Source organism: Geospiza fortis, unplaced genomic scaffold (genome assembly GCF_000277835.1).
Source record: "Geospiza fortis unplaced genomic scaffold, GeoFor_1.0 scaffold75, whole genome shotgun sequence".
NCBI classification, from domain to species: Eukaryota; Metazoa; Chordata; class Aves; order Passeriformes; family Thraupidae; genus Geospiza; species Geospiza fortis.
The window spans coordinates 1,344,742-1,368,332 of NW_005054360.1; the positions used below are offsets into that span (position 1 = coordinate 1,344,742).

The window sequence follows — 23,591 nt, forward strand, 5'->3', positions numbered from 1 at the left end:
GACTGGTAGCTAACCCAATGGAAAGGCCTTAGTATTTGGAATTGTCCATGTGTGATTCAACACAGGCTACAGCTGTAGGATTCAGAAAGCCTAAAAGAAGACATCTGTGCATCTGCACTGTTGCCCTGACTTTACCTACACATCCATGCCATAGCAACATAAGGCATTTGGCTTTCTGCTTGCATACAGCACTTTAATTATACATGCAATTAATTAGACATGGATGGTAACAGGCAAGATTCTTCTGAACTAATTCAGGGGAAGTTTTTAAATTTTTTTTAGTTCTAAAAGCTTATAACTAACTTTAAATGGTAACAAAAAATGTGTATCTTTTTTTGCTGAGAGTGATGCTTTCAGAACACTTTTTTGCAATAGTCCCTATTTCGTATTAGAGGAGAGCTTCGGATGCAAAAGAAAATCTTCACACTGAATGTTTAAGGGGGGCAGTGTTTCCTGGTGAAAATTATAATTTCTTTAAAAGGAGACTATTGCTTTCTTCATGCTCAGATTTAAATACTGAGCTATTTTAAAACTGTTTATGTATGTAGAGGGGAAAAAAAAAGGAATAGTTGCTACATCCAGTGCTGCAGCTCTGACATAAACACGAGCACTGATCTGTTAAATTTTTCAGTTTTGACACAGTAAACAAGGATGCCCCTGTCAACCTCTCTCCTCTGAGAAATCTGGCTACCCCATCTTCATGCTCTTGAACTTTATGGAAATGAAGCAGCAAAAAATGTATCTTAAAGTACATGTTTTAAGGCAACTTTCATTTCCAAGAAGAGGAGAGGAAGAACTGAGCACAATCAAGAAACAGCGTTGAGTACAGAGGGACGATCACTTCCCTAGTCCTGCTGGCCACACTACTTCTGACACAGGCCAGGATGGCACTGGTGGTCTTGGCCACCTGGGCACATGCTGCATCAGGTTCAGCTTCTGTTGACCAATACCCCCTGGTCCTTTTCTGCTGGGCAGCTTCCCAGATAGTTTTCCAAGCCTGGAATGCTGCATGGAGTTGTAGTCCAACTGCAGCACCTGGCGCTTTGTCTCATTGAACCTCAGACTGCCAGCCTCTTCCATTCCATCCAGCCTGTCCAGATCCCTGCTCAGAACCTTCCTGCCCTCCAGCAGACCAACACATCCACCCCACTTGCTGTGTCTGCAAACTGACTGAGGGTGCTCTCAATCCTCTCATCCAGACCATTGATAAAGCTGTTAAACAGGACCAGCCCCAATACCAAGCCCTGGGGAACACCACTGGTGACCAGTGACCAGCTGGATGTAGCTCCATTCACCAACACTCCCAGGCTTGGCCATCTCTACAGTTTTCTACCCAGCAAAAAGCACACCCATCCAAGCCACGAGCAGCCAGTTTGTCCCAGAGATGCTGTGGGAAATGGTGTCAAAGGCTTTACTAGTATCCAGGCAGACACATCCACAGCTTCTCTCTCATCTACTAAGTGGGTCTCCTTGTCATGGAAGGAGATCAGGTTGGTCAAGCAGGACTTGCCTTCACAAACCCATACTGGCTGGGCCTGATTCCCTGGTTTCATGTGTCACATGTTAGCACACAAGATGATGTGTTCCATGACCTTCCCTGGCACCAAGGTCAGGCTGACAGGCTGGTATTCCCTGGATCCTGCATTTGGCCTTCCTTGTAGGATGGTGTCTAGCACATTTGCTAAGTTAATGCCATCAGTGAAGTCTTGATGCTCGTGCTGGTGCCAAGTATACACTTACTATCTTTTTCCCCCCAGATCTTGCCTAACAGGCTAACTAGGATCCCTTATACCAGACAGGTTTTCAAACTTCTCCAGAAGAGTGACCAAGTCTCTGCTCTGCAATATCAGATCAGCTTGGAAAGGTCAGGTCAGCTTGGCAATGCTCCAGGTCAACATGAAGGATTTAAACCAAAGAGCTGAGCTCTATGTGCACAGCCCCCTGTACTGGGTGTAGTAAACAATCACATGGCAGGTCACTGCAGACCCAGGCATTACAGCTTGAGAGACAACTGCAACTACAGAAAATACAGATGCAGCTGGGCAGGTTTTTGCTCTGGCTGCTATGAGAAAGCCATTCCATTGCCTCCACCTCAGAAAAGTGCTCCCTCACCACACTGTGATTACTCATGTGAAGCCTCTATGTTTGTGCTCAACCAGAAACCAAAGCCAAATAATTTTTTTCCTATAAAACCAAGCACAATTTCCATCTGTAAAATTAGGCTTCAGTTACAATATAACACACTAGTCCATCACCTAACTTTTCACGAATGTTTTTTTCCAGTGAAGAGGATACAAAGCTACGAAAAATACAGAGTGGCTACTAATCAGGCTTAGCTATCCAGGGATTTAGCTTAGAGTCATTCTGGAGAACACGCACAGTGAACTGAAAAACAGTATGGAAACAGAAACTGTCTGGGCTCAGAAGAGCCACAGGACTTTCTTCCTTAGAAGAACTATCAAATTGTATCTTATTTCACAGACAGCTGCTCTTTTTTGCAAACCCCAGAATCGAGTAATTGACCTGGCAATGCCTCAGCTCTGTGCTTCTAGGCAATACTTCTTAGAATGCCATTTTGAGAATTTGTTCATCCTCATGCTTTAGTAACATGAAAATATTCACAATTGATACAGGCACAGGGAAGGAGACTCTGGAGATGCCAAAGCATTTCACAACAGTCTATCACAGCAATTGGACAGCAAATTTAAGAAAGGCAGTTGAAGCATTTGAGCAGAAACACTTCAAAGCAAATAGCTGAGCTGGTATGTGTGCATTATCTGTATCCAGTTTAATTCTACAAAATTAGTCTGCAGAGGTTCATTTAGAAGCAAGGATTAGTTTCAGGCAAGACCAACCAGGACAGAAACTACAAGCAAGTGACCTTGTTAAACACTCCTCAAAAGCTTTACAAAGCACTGATTGTTCACAGCCTTTAGCAAACAGTTCATGTATCAGGTGACTCAATAGCTTCCAGCATAGTGCCTTCAGTCCAAGCAGCAAATAGTACAGTGGGTTAACACCTTTTATGCTAGTATCAAACATTTTGGCTTTTTCCATGGTTAGCCATACTAGTGGCCAATAAGAATTTAACAATAATCACTTCTCACACACACTGCAGCTCTCAAATGCTTAAGAAAAGATGTGCTCAGTATAAGACGGCATCCAATGCTTGGGAAAATCTGTAGATTTAGTTCTTTTTTCAGCCATTTCTTAAAAGATAGTCATAATCCCAGCATCTCTGAATACTTAACAGGAAAAAAAAGCTTATCTACAGCAATTTCATTTCCTCCTATTTTCCTGTTCCAGTGGCAGGTACTTTTTAAATACTTCACACAGCTTCTAGCATTGTTTAGTTCTCAGCACATGTCAGCCTCACATGCCTTTCTGATAGGTTTGTTACTAGGAGGGCCCTTCCATATGCACTGGAATCTTCTCCCTGCTGACATGCTTTTGATAAAACCACTGTGCTGCCATTTCACAACTCTAAAAAAAACCAGTAAGAGTTATCAGGGCTGGGAAGGGAGACAGCAGAAACCATAAGAAGCATTTTCTTTCATGTATTTGGTCTAAGGTGTACCACCCACAGGATGCTGGTTGACCAACTAGGGTTTTTAATTCACTGGCTGCACTGAAGAACATTTTAGGTTGCATCCTGTGCTATTTGTTTACAAAACATCTCAAAGAGACATAGGACAAAGCTCAATGAAGATCTGACTGAATTTCAGTAAGAGCACAAGAGAACGGACACTGGGCTTTTAACAACTCCCTCAAGCCCATTTCAGAACAGCAATGTAAGGGTGAAATAACTGAGTCCTGTCCCTGCCTGCATTGGCACTAAGATGACACGCACCTGGTTATGCAGCAAGCCACTTCCAGATTAAACACAGCAGACGCTTTTGGCTGAGTTAGCATACAATCAGGCCAATGATCAGGTACAAGGCAGGCAGCAGCAGCAATGCTTTCCCCCCACAGAAGCAGGCAGCCAGGGTGAAGCCTCAGCCAGGGAAATACAGGCTGCCACAGAGAGGGATAGACCTATTCTTTCCTGTCATCTATCTCCATGTCCTCACTGCAGAAACTCCAGTAATACTGCAGTCACAGTTCAAGTCAGGTCAGCTCACTCATTCAACTGCCTGGGCTGGGAAGGAGTTTGGCTTGAGCAGGTAGTGGCAGCATGTGAACCCCTCTCCCCTTCCACACAGCACATGAAATTATATCCTGCAAGGCTATGAAAACAAACGAACTCACTGCATGTGTTAAATAAAATACCACCTCCCATATGGCACTTCTAACTGGATTTCCTTCAGAAACAGAATCCTTCTCTCTACCCCTCCCTCAACCACAGCTTCAGATCTTAAAATTTTAATAATTAATTCCTGCTTTAAATCAAATATAATTCCAGCATTCTTGATACAGGAACTATTTTACTTTGGTCATGACCTTAATCACAAAGCATGTTTCATAAACATTAGAAAGAAAAAAGCCTTACCATTTTCTATCACAATAAAGAAATCAACATAAACTATCCAACTCAATAATAAGAGACACAATAATGCTTCCTCCGACACTGTCAGTCCTCTATTAAAAAAGAAAAGAGATTACCTGGGAGATATGGTTGATGGAGGACTCCATCCTCCGTAGCTGGGACGCTTGGATGTCCAGCAGTTGTAATACATTGTTGGCCAGTGCATTGATCTGATAAGCAACACTGGCTAGAGACTGAGTTGTGTAGGCTTTGGTCTCTTCTAATGCTTTCCTTTTATCTGGAGCCTGTAAAGCAAAACAAGACATCTGCTTTAGGGCATGAAGAGGATGGGGAAAAAAGGACAGGAACAAAAAATACAACCCGCATTTGGTAGAATCTGTAATCAAAAAGGTCTGGCTGAGCAGCCAAAGTATTTGATCTGCACGAGATTTTAAAAAATCTCGATCATACAGAGGCGAGAGAGTATTTGAAAAATATTTAACAATAATAAATTTAGATGCCAAGAAGCAATTCATTCAGTAGGAAAAACAACACTACCGTGATTTGTTGGAGTCAAATTTTTAAAGCCTGTCCAATCCCTCATTTCTCAAAAAGCCTCCAAATCCCCATGACCACTGAAATTCTCCTTTTGCCATTTCTTATGAAGTCATGCAGCCCGGGCTAATTAAGACAGAAAAATATTTTCCCACAGTTGGGTGTCCCCTATTCCATGCCATCTACAAAGCCCACCCTCCAGCTATGCTGGCTACTGCTCCCACAGACCAGGAGAAGGATGAGTAGAGCATCAAGATGGCATGTACAGAGGCCTCCTGCATACAGGAGTACTTGTGAAATTATCCCTCCTCACACAAAAGCTTAACAAACTTCCCTTGACAACTGAGAAAGTTCATCACTGATATTTTGAGGTATCAGAAGGGAAGACAGGCTTTCCCCTGAAGGGTAAAAATACAGGGAAAGGGTAACCTTCCCACTGAAATTCCACCTTACTAAGGTAAAGTCCTCAATCTGTCGTGAGGGACAGCTCCCTAGTCAGAGGGCAGGGTACTGCCCAAGATCAGGAACTGTTTACATGACTTGAGTTGCATGGCCCAAGTAAGTCCCTCCTCTCTGAAAGGAGGGGAGATACCTACAGCATCTCCACCATGAAAACACACAGACAAAACCTCTTTTGAAGCACTCCCTGTATCACACTTTAGGAGATGGCAGTGAAGGCCATGTATTTCATCTGCTACCCAATTTGCAAACTGCAGCTATCCAGAATTTCCTTCCACTTGCAATAGAGATGCACCGCATAAGGAAGAGTTTGCTGTACACAATGACTCAGTGCTAGTTTCGTCCCAATTTTATGAATTTGTTGAACAAACAGTAGACCTCAGCAACCAATAGAAAAAGTCCATATTAATAGCCCCTTCTAATTAGACTTCTATTTTTATTGTTGATTTCTTTGAATAACACTCTACACACATCGTACGCAAGAGTTACAATGTTAAGCACAAAGCAAGGAAACAAAGACACTCCATTAGCATTCAACTGAGCCCTATGTTTTCCAGTTTCCAAAGACTCATTCATTTTTAAGTCCTGTCTCTTATTTTTGAGAAGAAAACCAGAAGGCAAGCTGTTCATATACATTATAAAAGTTGCATCATTACCTAAATACTTCAACATGTTATGCTTTGCTACATTTTGCGCATATATTATTTAAACACCGGTGAGTTCCCCCCAATCCAGGAATTTTGTTCATATTCATGACTAACATTCCTAGCAACATTTGACACTTATTAGTGACACTTGACACTTGGTTAATGCCATCCTTCAAATGGAATCCATATACAGATGCCTTCTAAAATGTGAAGCAGCAAGAATGGTTCAACGTAATCTGCTGCCAAAAGGCAGAACAGCTATTGCATGTACTAAGGACAGACTATGTAAAACTCCATTTTTTAGTATTTCCAAATGCAAACAAAGTTACCCTTCATCTAAAAACAGTACTGACATTTCTAGCTGTCAGGAAAAAATAGTAAAAGTCACTTTGCATCTTCAAAAAACATATCCTACAAAACAACTACTAAAGGTTCAAGAAACAAAATTCTGAAAGTTGACTTTCCAAAGAGGCATTTTAAACTTCAACTCACAACTAGCAGTGACTTTAAAAACATTGCCCTACTGAACTACAGCCTAAAGAAAACAACCGGTAATTCATACTTGAATTTCTGCCACTGTGGAAAATGGTAAAAATGCAGGTAGCAGATCAATGGTGCCTGAAATAAAAGGTTAACCGAACTAGATACAACCAATAAAGCAGCAGCCAACATTAGTGTAACTTCATATAAACTCAAGTGGAGATCTGCAGCCTTTACTCAAGCAGTTTTCTTATTATGAAGTTTCAATTAAATACTATTAGGCTAAACACTAAGAGGTGACAAAGTCACAGCACTCCATTACTGAGTGTTGTCAAAGAAGAAAACTTCAGTGTATAACAAGTTTCTTTTCATCTGTAATGATTCGTTGATTAAATGTCTTGTTCTCATTTGCCTAAGCACCAAACGTTTTAGTTATTTGCTCAAATTACTACATTGGCAGCAGGATTAAATGAACAAAGTTGAGATGTGGAATGCATTTATGTCCTGTAAGAACTAGATCAGGAACATTTTCAAGCCTTGCAGATAATTCAGGCAATTTCAGTTTGCTGATTAACAGTTTAGATTAGAACTAACTTGACATACAATCTTTTGCATTATTTTAATGTGAACTGCTGGCACCCACAAGATATAAGCTAAAAGCTTCACAGACAGCAAAGGCAGGAGGGTAGAGGGAGAAGCCAAGAACTGTGTGACAGAAACAGGAGGGAGCAGAGAGTTCCAATGTTCTTCAACTGTTACTTTCACATCTCTTCTTAAGCAAAAACTGAAAGCAGACTAGAAGACAGCACACGTGTTTACATTCAATGTAACACATAAGCACTAGGTAACTACTCAATTTTGAGACAACACAATTCAAAGATTGTCATCTGACTTCTTTCCTAATGGTTCAGAATTACTTTGCAATCTAGTATTAAAAGCTTCAAAGAAATTGTTTTTTCACGAATTGTCCTTGATATAAACAAAAATTTGATCCCCTTTAGTAGCAAAGTGGATATTATTTACAGAACATCATAGCTTTTGAAGTTTCCCTCCTGTAAACTCCCACCTGTATCCCCAGTTCACTTTCAACAGCCATGTGACTATGACAAAATTGCTGTTTGAAACTGCCTTCACATAAATAGATTTAAAACTAAAAGAATTTTTTTAAAAACCCTCTCATATAATTTAATGGGGTACATAAAGAGAGTTAAAACTGCATGGCACTCCACACTGCATACCATGTATTTTTGTCAAATTAAACTTGTATTATAAAGCTTCCTTGAAGAGTTTACACAAATACCATTGTAAAGTCAAAACTGGTTCTACACCCAAGCAATTGACACAATAAAAACAGAGTAGAAGCTTAATTACTGAGTCTTCAGTTCAGTGACATGTCAAGGTCAAATGATGAGGAACCTCTCCATCACTCTACAGCTGATCTTTACAAGTCACATCTTCCCCCTCTCCAAACTGCCACCCACACAGGCACATCCCCACAACACTGTGTGTGCATTGTTCAAGCCATCTGCCCTCTCATCTCCCTCTCAGCTAATTCCCACCATGTGCCAGTTCAGACAGCACACAGCATGTACAGGCTCCCTCCACAAATCTCACCAGCTCACACTGCAAAATCATCTTCAGAAGTCAAACTTTCCCCTGCAAACACACCAGTCCCTCAGTACCTGCTGTCCAACCTCTCTTCTCCCTCTTTCAACTTCAGTTCCATTCGCTGTCCTTGAAACTCCCTGTAAGATAAATTCCCCACCAGAACAACTGGTTCCATTTGACAAAGGTCAGAAAGCAGCTTATCAGATCACACCAAAGCTGGCTGGCCTAGCAAAACCAAATCAAAATGCCTCCTTAGTATGTGGCATGGGTTCTCCGCATATTTCATCTCCAAGCTGTTGGAATATGTGCAAATTCAAGCAGAGAAAACTTCATCCAGGATAAACTAACAGAGAACTGCCTTAAAGCAGCCCAATAATCAGTAAGTGAAACAGAGCTCTAAAGTATTGGTGCTCAATAGCTCTTCAGATGCTTGGAGTTCTTTTGCTGGGCTTGATCACTCTCAGCAATTGAGCTACAGGAACCACTTTACACTCAGTTCTATTTGCCTCTACTGTCACTGCTTATGCACCTTTAAAATGCAACACTGCAGTACATGTGCATTTGCTTCACAAGCAAACACAAGAAAATTGTTCAGTTTTATGCTTTGGTCTTTTTGAAAAAGAATTATACCTATCTTGATTAAAGATAAAATTAGGATTACTACAATCAGCTGCCACAGGAATTCAGCAGTCTCTATCATGCATCACAGAATGCATTCACAGAATGCAACTATGCAAAGTCATCAATACATTCATTAATATTCTCTTTCGTTCATCTCATCATGTATCTATTTTTGGTACTTACAAAATGCTTTCTGATAACACAAGCACTACAGTCCAGGTTTCCAAGTCCTGATTTCTTCACTAAGGTCTTGCCATTTTAGCTCAGAGATCCGTATCAACCGCTCAGTCAAAATTTTTATCTTATGGGCTTATGTTAACTTCAACCTAAAGCAACTAATTTTTCAAGTCAATAGGAAATACTTTTACAGAATGGTGAAGAAGTACATTCTGGAAGTGGCTTAGAGACTCCTAGACATCAGTACTTTAACCTGCCTCAGAAATACCTGGGGACACTTCGAAATAGAAGGAATGGATTTCTGAAAAGTGGTTTCCACACTCAGAAAACAGGAACACACCTCCCTAAAGTGATGGCTTGTAACATTATGTGGAGCTTCAGATATATGAGTCTGAAGCTGCTGCTTCACTGATCTGATAACGTTTTTAACGCATCAAAGCTGGTCTTGAGGGCTTATTCGTTACTTCTGACAGCTAATTGCAAAAAGCTTGGACATCTCTAAACTATTCACAATATATGTTCTTAGACCAAGTATTTCACATCTAAGCAGTAGTAATGTGTTTCTAAAAGGTTTAAATATGCCATATACACTAGATTAGACTTTTGGTTTGGGAGCTAAATGTAATTTATGTTGAATATCATGCCTTAGATTATTGCAAATAACTGAAGAGTAACATACTGAAATAAGTAGGTACCACACAGATACAGGTTCTCCCTTATCTGTTTTTCATAGAGCTTGTCAGACTGCTTTGTAAACACACTGCACCACAGTAGACTTTTTGGCTGTTATGGATGGTTATTACATCAGAGTATCAGTTATACATTAAAGAAAGAACCACTGACAAGTCACAGCAGCAAGTGCCACAGGTTTCTATACTCTGAAGAACTTTCAGGAGCCAAGTACCTACCTGGAAGCCATCCAAGCAGATCTACACAGACTGTGGTTATTAGTAACAGGTACTCAGCAGGGAGCATTCAGGGTTTTTATCACCACAGATACAGCCTTAAGGGATATATGATACAGCATTCCAAAGTGGCATCAGAAACTAAGGTTTCAAAATTTACAAAAGGGGTTGCTTACATTACATATGCCATGCAATAAAATAAGAGTAAAAATCAGTAAAAATAAGAGTATCAATCAGTATGCCAATTGTCTCCAGCAACAGGTTTACAGTACTTGTGTCATACAGCGATTCCATTGAAGAAATTCTCTCTGTGATGCATTAGGCTAGGCAATACTTCAAGGGGATGGATGATGTGCTGAGTGCATCCCAATATCTACAGAGTTACATCTGGCCTGGAATTTACCTGCCTACAACTTGGACTGCTCTTCACTGATCAGCATCCCAATTCCCCCACTGGAAAGTGAAGCAAGCCATCAGAAGGGTTAGCTCAGAAGTTCAAACTCAACCCTTGTCCAATGTACTAGGACAAGAGACACCCTCCCACAGCACCACAGACAAGGCTGTAGAGAGTCACCAGTACACTTCACCTAATGTCTCTGTTCAACTTAAGCAGATCACTATCCATATTCTTGTTACTGAAACCCCATGCTCTGCCATTCATATCATTATTATCATCAGTAAAAACAACTGTGGGAAATTTAAAAAGCAAGCTTTGTGGGGACAAAGAACAGGAAGGGACTTAGTCCAAGTACAGCCTGTTAAAATGACAGGACCAACCCAGCCTCCATACGAAGCAGCACTAGAGCCAAAAAGCCACACACATTCCAGACCACTGGCAAATCTCAACTAAAATTCTGCATCACAGAGATCAGTACTAAAGTTCATGCAATACAAAAATGTTCAATGGTTTTACTGAAGTGATTTTTATCGTAACTTGTCATGTCGTTGTAGTTTTCTACCATTCCTGAATTTGTGTGATTTGTGCAAGTAAAAGCTCAAGATTTTAATTACCCCACAGCCTGCAAGATATTAATAGCAACATATTGCAGTCACTGAACATGTCCACCTCCTGTCCAAGGCCTCTCCAGGGGGGCTGGCAGTCAATCCTTCACTGACAGTGAAAACAAGAAGTAGAACAGACTATTCAGCACACTTCTCTCTTCACATAGTGAAAAGCAGTGTCAAATAGAAATATCAAAGCTTTCAATCACTTAAGTAACTAATTGTTCCAGGAGTATGTAGGAATCTGAAAGCCAGGTAAGGTACAGAAGGATGCCTAACCATTAAGAGCAAGACACCCAAGACACCTCTCTCTATGGAAACCCTAAAACTAAAACCAGCATGATTAAAATTCTTTCAAGTTCATTCAGTAAACAGTAATTCTTTGCATCTACTAAGGCAGAAACCCTCAATAAACACAGCAAAGTTAGCATCTACCATTCAACTCCAGGGAATTTCCTTCCAGCATCTAAGACAAAAAAACCCACTGGTATGAAATAATACCATGTCTGTTGAGTTTCTCCAGATAAGATGCAGTAACTCAGCTATACAAAACGCAGAGAAACTGGAAGAACTTGAAATCTCTTCTCCCCAGGTAAAGACCTTGCACAATAAAGCTGGAATTCATTCAGGGCACCAGAAGATGAGATGATCACCACCACCACTACACCGCAGTCCACAAACAAGATTTCAGTCTGTTTCTTTTTAGAAACACTATCTTGACAAAAAACATTGACTAGGCAGCTTCTTTATCTCAAGGGTCAAGACACACACCAAATTACTGTTTAACAAACACATACAGCAGTGTAACCAGCAGTGCCTGTAATTCCCAAACTCTGTTGCAGACAAGCCCTTCCCCCAAATCCTGTATGCACGAGACAATCAGCTAGAAGCAAATCCTTCATTTCCATCAATAATATTCCCCTGACCAGTCCTGAATAGCCTTGATAGCAAATTAGCATTTCTATGGGCTGAGACAAAATTTAGTCGATCTGACTGTGTCCCTGATTTTCTTTTACTTGAAAGAAAGTTGTTTTCTATTCTGTTGATTAACTATAAATAGAAGAGTCTCAATTTTTTAAATTATCCTCTTTTTTGAGGAAGGTAGAGGGAGAAAAGCTTCTTTATTAAGAGAAGTTAATTCTAATAGAAAGTTTAAGGGACATACATGTATCATTCATATATATATAAATAAACACACACATACATACTTAAACAATGAATAAATTTTAAAAACAACAACTGAGGAATTCCATTTTAATCCAGGCTGCAAACATTATAACAAGAAATAAATCTCTCCACTAGGAATGCGATTTATAAAGCAATGCAGACTCTGACAGATGGAGCCTGGGAAGGTACATGCCAGCTGCTCTGTTAGTAGCATTTTCTGCCCAATGCAACAAATAAGGTTCATTGGCTCTGGACTAAGCCACTCCTCTTATTAAAAACTTACACATATATATTATTTATATACAATATATAAAAATACTGTTGAAAATGTAATTTTCAGTTCTTCTGCCAAATCAAATCAAAGAGATGTCTTAGTAAATATATTGGCACAATACATTGTTACTGTCAGTTGTCACAGTCTGTCTGTACAACCATAACTGCATGCCACACTGAACTCAAGTGACAGAAGCAGACATGCCCATGTGTCATTTTCACACAACCCTTGTACACTCAATTAGTAAGGCTTCAAGGCTGCACACACAGCAAGGCTAAGAAATTTGGTCCAAGTCTTACATTCTGTGTTTTACATGATTTAGACAATATAAGCTTCAGTACAGAAACCACAGTATTTTGTTCCTGTAAAGCACTGCCCAATAGCTGCACATACAGTTTCTCCAAAACTACACCTTGAACTTTCTTGCAGTATCTGATCTGCCTTATGACATCAAACAGAATTTTCTTCAGAGCAGACATAAAGCAGGCTCTGACATCAGAGATACCAGCCAGAGCTCCAGAGTGTTAGATCATCATCCCTAGATGTATTTAAATGATGTGCAGATGTGGCACCTAGGACATGGTTTACTAATGGACTTGGCAATGCTGGGTTAATGACTGGACTTGATGGCCTCAAAGGCCTTCTCCAATCTAAATTCTATAATTCTGTGATTCTAATGCCACCCTTGGACTGTCTCAGAAAAAGAAATCCTTGGCACTTGTCAAAGACATTCTAACACACCGAACATCAGCATCCACTGAAGGACTGGTCCAAAAACAAGGAGGCTCAAAGCCACTCTGCACTGCAACAGGTTCCTCCCCATGGAGATGTCAGAGACGTTGCAGGGCAACAAAGCATCCAGGGAAGTGGGAAAAGAGGGCACAGAAAGTCATTAGCATGTCCTGAATGGAGCTGGCCTGTCCAGCTCCAGGGAGAATCTCAAGGCAACAAAATGTAGAGCAAAGAGTTACACTGGCTTTAAGACAATCAGCAAATTTCTGGATTGCACGTGTTCCTAATTCAGGAACAGTTCTCAGGTTTAAGAGAGTCACTTTAGACACACAGCTGCTGCCCAGATTTTACAGTTCAGGCAGTTCCCAAACATCACAGTATTTTTAAAACAAAGAAAACAATGGCCATTATAGGATCAAATTCTCTACTCATGCTTTGTATCACTACACAGCTGACTATTTAGTGTCTTGAAGATGAATATACTCAGTCCAGGAGAAAATCATCACGTCTCACTGTACTTAGCAGCGCACGTAAATCAGAAACTAGTGGATTCCCACAGTTTTGTAGTAGCTTATTTCCCAGCACAAGGCATACTCTCACATAGCACACAGGCTATACAGTGATCTCACGGCAATAAAGTAATGGACTGCAATACAAGGAGTGATTGTTTTTATAAGAACTTACATGTAATTGGAAAAAATCAACCTAGTTTCTGTTTCTATCTGATCACATAAACAAATACTGCTCAGACTTTGATGTACTCCTGCACCTGATGGTACGATTTTTATTTGATAGCATCTGTAAGCACACTACATCCAGCTTCTGTTTACATAATTATTTTTATTATGTTAAAATTTTATCCTACAGTTAGCAACAACATTCCAAAACCTTACACACAGAAGCTTACTTACATCGTGGGTTATTTAAATTGCAACAAGTAGAAATTTATCTCCTCTAAAAACCACACACAACAGAGCAAAACAGATGGCTCAGGAGAAAGGAGGAGAGGGAGTAGGAAGGGCAAGTCAATTCAGCAAGTCATTTCTTTCTCCATCAAAAAAGGGGACAGAAGAATAGATAACCAGAACTAAATAAATATGGTAATATCTACATCCAGCATTAGGTAAAACCTAACTTATAGAAACCAACAGAAGAAAGCAAGCAAATTCTTTAATAGGAAATACAGCATCAAGTTCAGGAGCGAGGGAATTGCTTTGTTTGGTTTTCTAAACAAAGTCCTTGGTGAGACAATTGCTGTGCTGTTAGCTAGTACAGCAGTAGTTCAACTGAGTAGTTTTCCCTAGAAATACAGCTGCAATGTCTCTTGCAGACACAATTACAGGAAAGTTTTCTCATCAGTGTTGAAGTTGCACTGGTGGTTTTAAGATGCACCTTCATATTATTTTAAAGACAGCTTCCCCTTCATGTACAAAGTAGAGGGCAGATTTAAGCATATGCAGGAGGTGCAGAGTCATACAGGTGACAGTAGAGCTGCATTTCCATGCAACCAGATGCATAAGAACAGTCATATCCACATCACTCTGTCTCCCCCCCCCCAGCAGTAAAACAAAACCTGAACTATTCTATTTCAGCACTTGTCATAGGGCCATCAGGACACCTTGCTATCTCCTCTGTCATCAGCTTGAGTGGCCTTATTACAGCTGCAGAGGAGCTGTGCTCAGAGCAACAGTCACCTGACAAGAGGAACGCGTCACCACAGCTGCGTATCCACCCATAGCCACACTGCCACTACCTCTGCACCTGTACACCCTGGAGGAAGCTGGGCTAAAACACAGGGGAGGCCACGGGAGGACATGTACAGCAGTGGAGCAGCATGTGGGATGGTGGATCTGTCATTTCCAACTGCTTCAAAGCTTGGGATGGCCTCTCTACACTGCAAGAGGCAGAAGTTACTACTTCTGCCAAGAAAATTTTATGCCCATTAAGTCTGCTGGTAAGACTTACTATCAGAGATAAGATTCTCACTATGATACACTATGATGTGAGCGTCTGCAAGTAAGCCCAGGACTGGAACAATTACATTTCATAAGCCCTGTTTAAAACTCTAATTTAAAACAGCAAGAAGTAGCTGTGTCAGTAAAGAAAAAAAAATGCAGCTGTACTCTAAAAACATGCTCTTGGTTTTACTGAAGAATACACAGTATTTACATGTAAATTAAATCCTGCAGGAGTAGGGGGACAAAGAAAAAACTTTTTCTACAAAACCAGCCTAAACACTGAAGATATGTCCAAAGCAGAACTGGAGACTGGTCTTTTTACCACCTCCCCTCCCCACCAGCTCTTGGGTCAGGGAACTGCTTTTCAGCTTCCTGCCTTGTTGTTTTTCAAAGGAAACTGCAAATTTTCAAGCACAAAAAACCAAACAGACCAACAACAAGCATGTTTTCTGTTCAACAACTAGAGAAATTAATTTTGCTATTCACAAAAAGAGAATTTTCTTATCATAATGGAAGGCCGTATTTTTGCACCCTTTTTACTTAAATGATGATGCATTTTTTTTAACTTTCACAATGGTTGTTTGCATTTAGTCATTTTCTGAGGAGGCAAGAAGCTTAAATGAGTACCTTTGCTCATTATTTATGTTCTCTATTTGCATAACTCCTGCACAACTGCTCCATTAAACACCTCTTCCCTTCCAAGGCCAATTTTAAAAAGCCTCTTGCTTTATGAGACTGACAAGTATGACTCACAGTATTCCCCACATTCATTCCCCCAGGCCTCGTGGGATGTTATGCAGCCAGTAAAAGTACCTGTTCCAGTTCATACTCCCCCACGCCCACTGTTGCTGCAGTAAGCCCTTACAGCAATCTGGGGAAAAAGTAAAGCTATTTCTCTGCTGTAGGCAGGAAACAAATAGTAACAGTATTTGCTTTTCATATTGTCCTTCTGAGCACCACAGTTAGCCAGAGAGAGTGGCTGAATACAATGAAGGAAGTTACACACTCTCTTCCCCATTCTTCCTGTGCTCTTATTCCCACCAGAAACTTGGGAGTTTCTCAAGACCCTCAAACTGCTTTGCAGCAATCCTTCAAACCATTCCCATTTTCTATCAGCAAGGCAGAAAGCTATCCAACATAGATTATCTACTCTTAGAGCTCCTTCCATGCCCAAGGAACACATTTAAATGCTCCATACATATGACATTCAGGACCAAAACCAGCTACTTCTCTCTCCAGCAGAGAAGCAAAAATCAACAGGTACCATACGCCTGCATATTTGGCTTCTATCCCCAGTAAACAAGCTTCTCTCATAATTACAAAAATACCTCCCTCAGTCTCTGAACAGTCAATATTCATTCACTGTAGAGTACTGAGAAGAGCTGATTTTACAGTTTGCGTTGATGGACAGTAGGTTTTCAAATAGGGAATGTGTGCTAGAAAGTTTTCCACTGGCTGTTATCATTCTCCACTGGTTAAAGGACAGATGGATAAAGAAGAATGAAATACACATTTAGAAATGACAGTCACTACTGAAGAGATACAAGATTTCATACAAAGTAAGCTGCATTGTATGAGCGCAAGCTCTAAATACATCTATGGCAACAACAATTTCTCTAACATTCAAAGTTAAAGACACCTTAGAAATTAGATTAAAAATCTGCTGCCATTTAAGCCAAATCCCAGGACTACTGTGGCAACCACATCATTTCAGTGCTGGGAGAACATATGGTGTGCTGCAGCAGGAAACACACCCACGGTATTTGAAGAGAGCCCTTGTAGAGCCAAGCACTTCCAAACCAGACGCATATTTTATCAAATGCAGCTAGAGCCAGGAGTTTGCATCATAGAAACAATAGCTCCTCCCAGAGATTTAGAAATCCTGCAAGTCAGACAGCCAAGCAAAAGCTGAACAATCCCCAGCCAGGTCTCGAAGATCTTGCCAACGTAAGTGCGTTGATCCACCCTATCTCTACTTAGTCTGATACTCTCTGGACCTTGACTGAAACATCATCCAAGCCACCTGCTACGAGGCTTCTCAGTGGAAACCTTGCAGGTTATAACCATATTTTATAAAACCCTTTAAGGGTCAGGTCCATCTCTGCTTTGTGGACACACACACATTAAGAGAATGCTATTCCTCCTGCCACGTTCACTTTCCTTTGCTGCTAAGAGAACCAAAGCCCTCCAAGCAGAGGAGTTTCATTATGACCATTCTACTCCTTAGTCTCAAAAGAGTAACAAAAGGACCAGTTTCCTGAAGAAGACAGGTTTCTCATAAAGAAAATGTCTGGCTGCATATACATATAAGAGGCCTCATAAGAATTTTACTAATAGGGAGAATCATATCAGTCCTATTCCACATTGTCTTTCAGCTGCATTCCATTTCTTCCGTACCCTGGTCATCATGGCTTCCTCACATAGTTAGAGACTACTGCAGAGATAAGGCTTTAGTCTCAACTCTGTGCCAGCAAAGATAATTTTAAAAAGAAATGTGTATAAATATCTTTGGTAGCTGCAGATTTCAAATTGCTAGCAAACCACCCATGCTAGTAGAAACTGTTTGTTGGAAAGGCATAATGAAAAATAGCTACATAATATAAGTTGCAAGGCAGTAAAATATGCAGTTAAATAACAGAAAGAGATTAATTAAAAGAAATAGGCAAGGGAGAATAGGATTTCAGATCAGATCTGAAATGAGACAAAGTAAACAACATGAAAGTGAGACAAAAGGTCTAATAAGCAATCTGCAGCAAGCAGAAGACTTGAGCAGGGAGAGAGAAATCAGCAAATTCACATTAAGATCCTAAGCCCAGGAGAAGCACATGGAAAGAGAGAAACATCACTAGTAATATTTAGTGACATAAGAACAAGTAACATTACTAGGTACGTGAAAAGACAAGCCATGGCATGGCATCCTGCAACTACTTAGATGTTCATGCAGTAATCTGATGCACCTGCCTGGACACCTTGTTCTTCTCTTGCCTATTTTTTTAATGCAGATGTTTTTCTTATCATGGGCTTCAGAAAACGCAGAACTATTGCATGAGGACCACAGTTCAAGTATGAACTTGTAGCACACCTGCTACAACAAAGTTAAATAAGATGCACAGCTGACAATGATTGCTGCAGGACAAATACTGCTTGGCAGATTTGCTGACCCCAAAGTACAACGAGGAGATCAGAAAATGAAAGTGAAGATATGCATCTGGTAAAAGATCATCCATGAAAAAAAAAAGAGCCACAAAAAATCCCACACTTGCCTGATAAGGCATAGCTTATAAAAAGTATTATCATGTGAAACACTGGTGTGAAAGTAGCCAACAGAGTCTACACTTCAATTCTTTTCCAAGAATTGTTATGCTTCAAGTGGTAAACAAACATTTTTTTCTTGGAACTATTTATAACTTTAAGACCACCCAGTAAGAACATTACATTCAACTCTAAGGATGTCAAACCAACATTTGTTTTAGTAAGACTCCTCTGTGTGAGTTCTGAGAGGTCTTCCTGCTCTTAACAAAAGTAGGAATGGTATCATATTTTATCCCTATTTGTCTTTGAGGTTACAACAAAGTTAGGACAGGGATGCAGAGTCTCTTCCTCATGAGCCCTTTAATTATACACCACTACAGTATCAGAGCTTTCTTGAACATGGAGCAGCATGCTTGCACTTTAACTTCTGCTGTAAAAAGAGCATACAGAATTAATTATTTTGGGCTCAGAGAGGGAGGGATGACACTGTCACAAATACATCTGCTATAAGAAACACAAGAAAGATGCAATCTCATTGCAGAAGTGACAACTTTTACTGTTCTTTCAGAAGATTTCACAGTGTCAGAAGATACAGCATGGCACACATCATCTCTATAAAGAGACTTTATCACAGGGGAGGCTCAAACAAAGGGAAGTTTTGATTTTCAGATACTTTTTCAGTTTGCCAAACCCCAGCGCTTAATAAACATACTTGAGCTGGAACGTTTGACAAAAATAAAGTCCCCTTTTAAGTAGTCAGTCTTTTTCAGAGTTAAACTAACCTGCTTCTTTAGCTCATCCTGCAGGTTACCTACAAATTCTAATTCATGTTAATACAAACTGCTGAATTTCACAAGTTAGACGAGAAAATGCTATACTCATGCTTCACTCCAAGTTGAAAGTCTCATGCAGAATTCCCCACCCCTCCTTTTCTTCTGAACTATCAGCATCACAGTAACAAATATATGTTCTGCAAAGCAAGCATGCATGGCTCCTGTTAACAGCATTAAGGGCTTGCATAAGTAATGAGCAACACTATTTGCACAGTCTCAAGAAAAGGTGGCATCTACACTCTTATTAATTAACCCAAGGAAAGTAACGCACTCCCTCTAAAATCAGAAGGAAGATTTTAGAGTTCTGTTTTCATCTGCTGCCTACAAAATTGATTCTTTCAAGAGCCCACCTGTTAGAAATGCTATATATTCTATTTCTATATTCTATTTCTTTACCTGGCACTAAGCTGATGAAACACTTGAGTGAGCCTACCTCCAGCACCATCAGGACGCACTGACAGGCTGGGGGTGCAGGAGGAAAGGCACCTGCAGTACGATCTTACTCAGAGCTGTGTTCCAGGAGCACACCAAGACTTATTCTCCACGGCACCCTGGTCTTGGCTCTCAAGGCTCTCTGCAAGTTTTGAGGTGCAAAGGACTATTTCTGCAACCCACAGCAGACACCAAGTCTGTCAGGAAAAGGGAGGAGCCAGACTGAGGCACAGTATCTACCATTTAAAATTCTGCATTTACTTGCCTTTACATAGGGGTGGAGGGAGGTGAAGATCACTCTGACCAAGCCCACCCACCTCTGTCACCAGTGCTCAGATTTCGGACTGGGCTGGGAGGAATAACATCAAAGGAACACCACACTAGGGAACACAGATGCTAAAGAGAGCAAGAATGCTCAGGTAGTTATGAACAAGCCTGGACACTGAGTATGCAGCGTCCCACAAACAATTTCCTACCATGCAACAATAAAAACCACACTACGCTCCTTTAACCTCCAAGTCATTAAATAAGGACTGAACACAGGCAGAGAGAGCAAGATATCCCCTTATCCCTCAAGGCTGCCTTGGTATGCCAGGACTGACTTTGTCCACACAGCTGCCACCCCACTGTTCTGTAGCTAAGCAAGATTTCGGTCACCAGAAATGTCAAACACAGACTGCTTTCACCAATGAGAAATAGAGCAGCATCTTCTCGAGCCTCTGCCAAGACCCACCAACACGCAGACAAACAGTGCTGTGAGCCTTATGTAACTCCTGACGTTGGCAAAGCAAAAAAAATTAGAATCTCGAGGCTCTTATGAGAGGTGATACGTTAAATTCGTAAGAAGTAATTGCTGCTAATGAATTCAATGATGGTTTCAGGTGCATATTTTCCTGAAAGAGTCATTACACTGCCTCTGTGCATACTGTCTCTGTGTTTCTGTGGATACCCACTTTTTGCTGTGTTGCAGTACAACAGAGGCAGTCTGGAAAGGGGTGGGGTGGCAGGGGGAACAGCACTGCAAGTCCACACAATCAGGTTCTGTTCCCAAATCTGACAAGATGTCCCTATATGACCTTCCATGAGCCAGTTACAAATTCCATGCCTCCACTTATGCTTTTGTAAAACGAAGACACTTCAAAATGCCAAACAAAGATACTGGGAAGCTGCGTCGGTTCTTGTTTCAGAGTTCAGGCTTTTTTCTTCTGTTAAACTTAGATTAGATACGAACAGGAACTTTGCCCTCAGAAGTACAACACTTCCTACTTGTACTCAGCCTGCTCCTGTACTCTCACCTTCATTACAATTGCCTTCATTCTCCACTTTATGAGACGAGGCCTTCCCAAGGCTCATCTATTTTCTCTTTACCAGAAGAGCTACTTACTGTAACAACCTCCCAGAGAACCAGGGGGAAGTATTAGATTGTTGCCCCATTCAATCACACTTCTTTCTTCTTTCCAACAATTCCAAAGGTCTGTGCGCAGCAACAGCAGCACAGGGGGCAAGGATCACACTCGGCATACACTGACTGCAGACATCCTGCAAGCTTCTTCCTTCCAACGATGCACAAACAGAAGGGGGTGGAGAGCACTTCCCTTGTGAAAGAAACAGTTCACACCTGTAAAAGCTTATCCCAATCCACTTTACTGCACCTGATTAAGGTAGCACTTAAGAAAAATGGAGCAGGAATAGCAAACAACATCCTCCTGGTTTCTCAAACCAAATATACCAAAATTAATAAAAACATTTCAAATTTGGAAAAGCTCATCTCATATCATCTACCTTCTCTGGACACAAACCAGACATACAACACCCTAGGATTTGTCTTCTTTAAATTCAGTGTAATCACGTGCTGATTCAGTAAAGTTGAGCTACGGTCTTATTGCTGCCTATGAGTTAAAGCTTTATTTTCCAAAATAAACACTTGCATAGGCACAGGAGACCTACACAAGGCACAGAAGAGCTATAAGCCTAACCCACCAACCTGTACTTACATTATTATTCTAAAAAAAAAAACCCAAAACCACACACAAAACATCCAGTGCCGTTTATACTGTTGGCAAACAGTATATTTGCTTAAACTACCTTAAAAAGAACATTATTTCAAAGCATAATGCAACACCTTTTTTAAAAGAATATTATTTAAACCTACAAAGCATAAGAGATACATTTGTATTTTATCTCATTGCTCTCTAATTTTGAACTATATTTGGTGTTACAGAAAGTGAACTTAATTTGCTTTTTTTGTTAAATGTTCCAAATTTAGCAAGAAAACTCATGGAAGAAAAAATATTACTGTATTTACTCTCAAACTAATTAACCTATGAACATAAAAGCATACAAGTTCTAACAGCACATAAAGGATTTGTATTAGTGACAATTTAAGGAGTTTATCCTTTTAGAGCAGCTCATTTCCTGAATTAGACATTCTGAGTGAACTTCTTTGTACCGAACTAAGTTAAGCCACTTTCCATGTGCCAGGCAATGAAACTGAGTGTCTGACCAGCTACCAATGTTTAAAGAAAAGCCACAAAAAAAGGTTCGTTAGTGTTGGAAAGGAAATATCTACAGTGTAAAAGCGTAGAACATCCATCTTATCAAGCAAAAATAGTTCCTCTATGCATCTTGGAAGATAACACAAATATTTATGAAACTTTCCGCATACAACACTTCTGCTCAACGCCGCACATTTACTTTTCTACCAACTGGAGAGATAATTTTTTTGCAATAGCAGTTAAACTGAGATCAGTCCATGCTTTTGTCTGTTTTACCCAGAAGAGCTTGTTAATTCACCGTTGAGTTTCCACATACCAGCCAGAAGCTACAGAAGGAAGTAACATGACATAAAAACACACATTTAGGCAACATAGTGCTTACTTCCTTAAAAGGTCTCTCAATTTATTTTTCTAAAGCTGCTAAATCTACCCACTTGAGACTATCAAGATGAGAATTTATACAAGGAGTGCAAAATATTTGTTTAGAGATTCTCACAGTCATACTAAAATTATATTTGAGCTTAAAAACAAAAATTACAAATAGATCTTCACAAGTGGTCTAGAAGCTTGAGACCGACAAAAACTATGTGTATCTGCATATGCATAAACAAGGTTATAAGGAACACTTGATTTAGACAGCAGGAGAGATGTAAGCAGTTTTATAGCGCAGTGAGGCCTCTCTGGGATACACCAGTCAAGTGAAGTTGTTCAAAAGGAAGTCATCATTGCAGTAACGCTGCACAAGCTGATTTCCTGCGTCGTTCTAATGCTTCATAAGCTAGTTATTTACAATAAGTTCCTTAAAACACCAAAATAACTCAATACAGCTAGAAAAATGACTATTGGATCTCTCTGGAAGTTATCAGCTGAAGAATCATAACTAGAACTGCAAATGCTTTAACCCCTTGTTATTTCTGTATTAAGTAGCACTGATCAAGTTAATACTGTCTAGGACACTAGAACTCCTCACTAGCACCTTCAGCTGTATGCTGCAGATTTTCAGACAGCCTTCTGGTTACAAGCACACCAAAAGGACTAGTCCCAGAATATACCTGCAGGCAAAAGGATTTGGGGAAGACATCAACTATGGGAACTTGCATTTTGAAAATATTTTTTAAAAATTAATACATCTATATATAAGAAAAATTATTCCAGGAGGCAAAAATATGCCTTAGAGATTTAAGGTTCAAAACCTGCTCTTAAAACCATTCAGAGTTTAAGCCTCTGACCTAAAACAGGAATCTCATTTTCTACCTGATTGTTATTGAAGCTTCCAACCAGAAACATCATAGATTTTAAATATTGTCAGAGATTAAATACATCAATGTACTTATAATGCCCTTTTCCTTCTATTCAAAGCCAAAATCACCACCAAAACAACACAATGTTCTTCAGTTACTATTTATACATTTGGTTTTCTTTACCTTTTTCTGTCTCCCTTTTTATCCCATCCCCCTCAAGACTGCCACCATACTGTACTTTCCTTTTAGCACTGCAGGTCTTCCTTAGAAGCTTATGTGCTGTGCTTC

The 23,591-nt window shown here is 40.2% G+C and overlaps 1 protein-coding gene across 7 annotated transcripts in view; it reads right to left on the reverse strand.

Annotated features, from left to right (window-relative positions):
* Nucleotides 1-23,591, reverse strand: part of ABI1 (abl interactor 1) — a 76,238-nt gene that overhangs the window by 49,495 nt on the left and 3,152 nt on the right. For 6 of the 7 annotated variants that reach the window (XM_031059373.1, XM_005423870.3, XM_005423874.3 and 3 more), the window contains exon 2: nt 4,603-4,778. In XM_031059373.1, the coding sequence (XP_030915233.1) occupies nt 4,603-4,778 (176 nt within the window). Of the gene's footprint in view, nt 1-4,602; nt 4,779-20,951; nt 21,043-23,591 lie in introns of those variants that run through there. The other variant, XM_031059374.1, reaches the window with a different exon arrangement.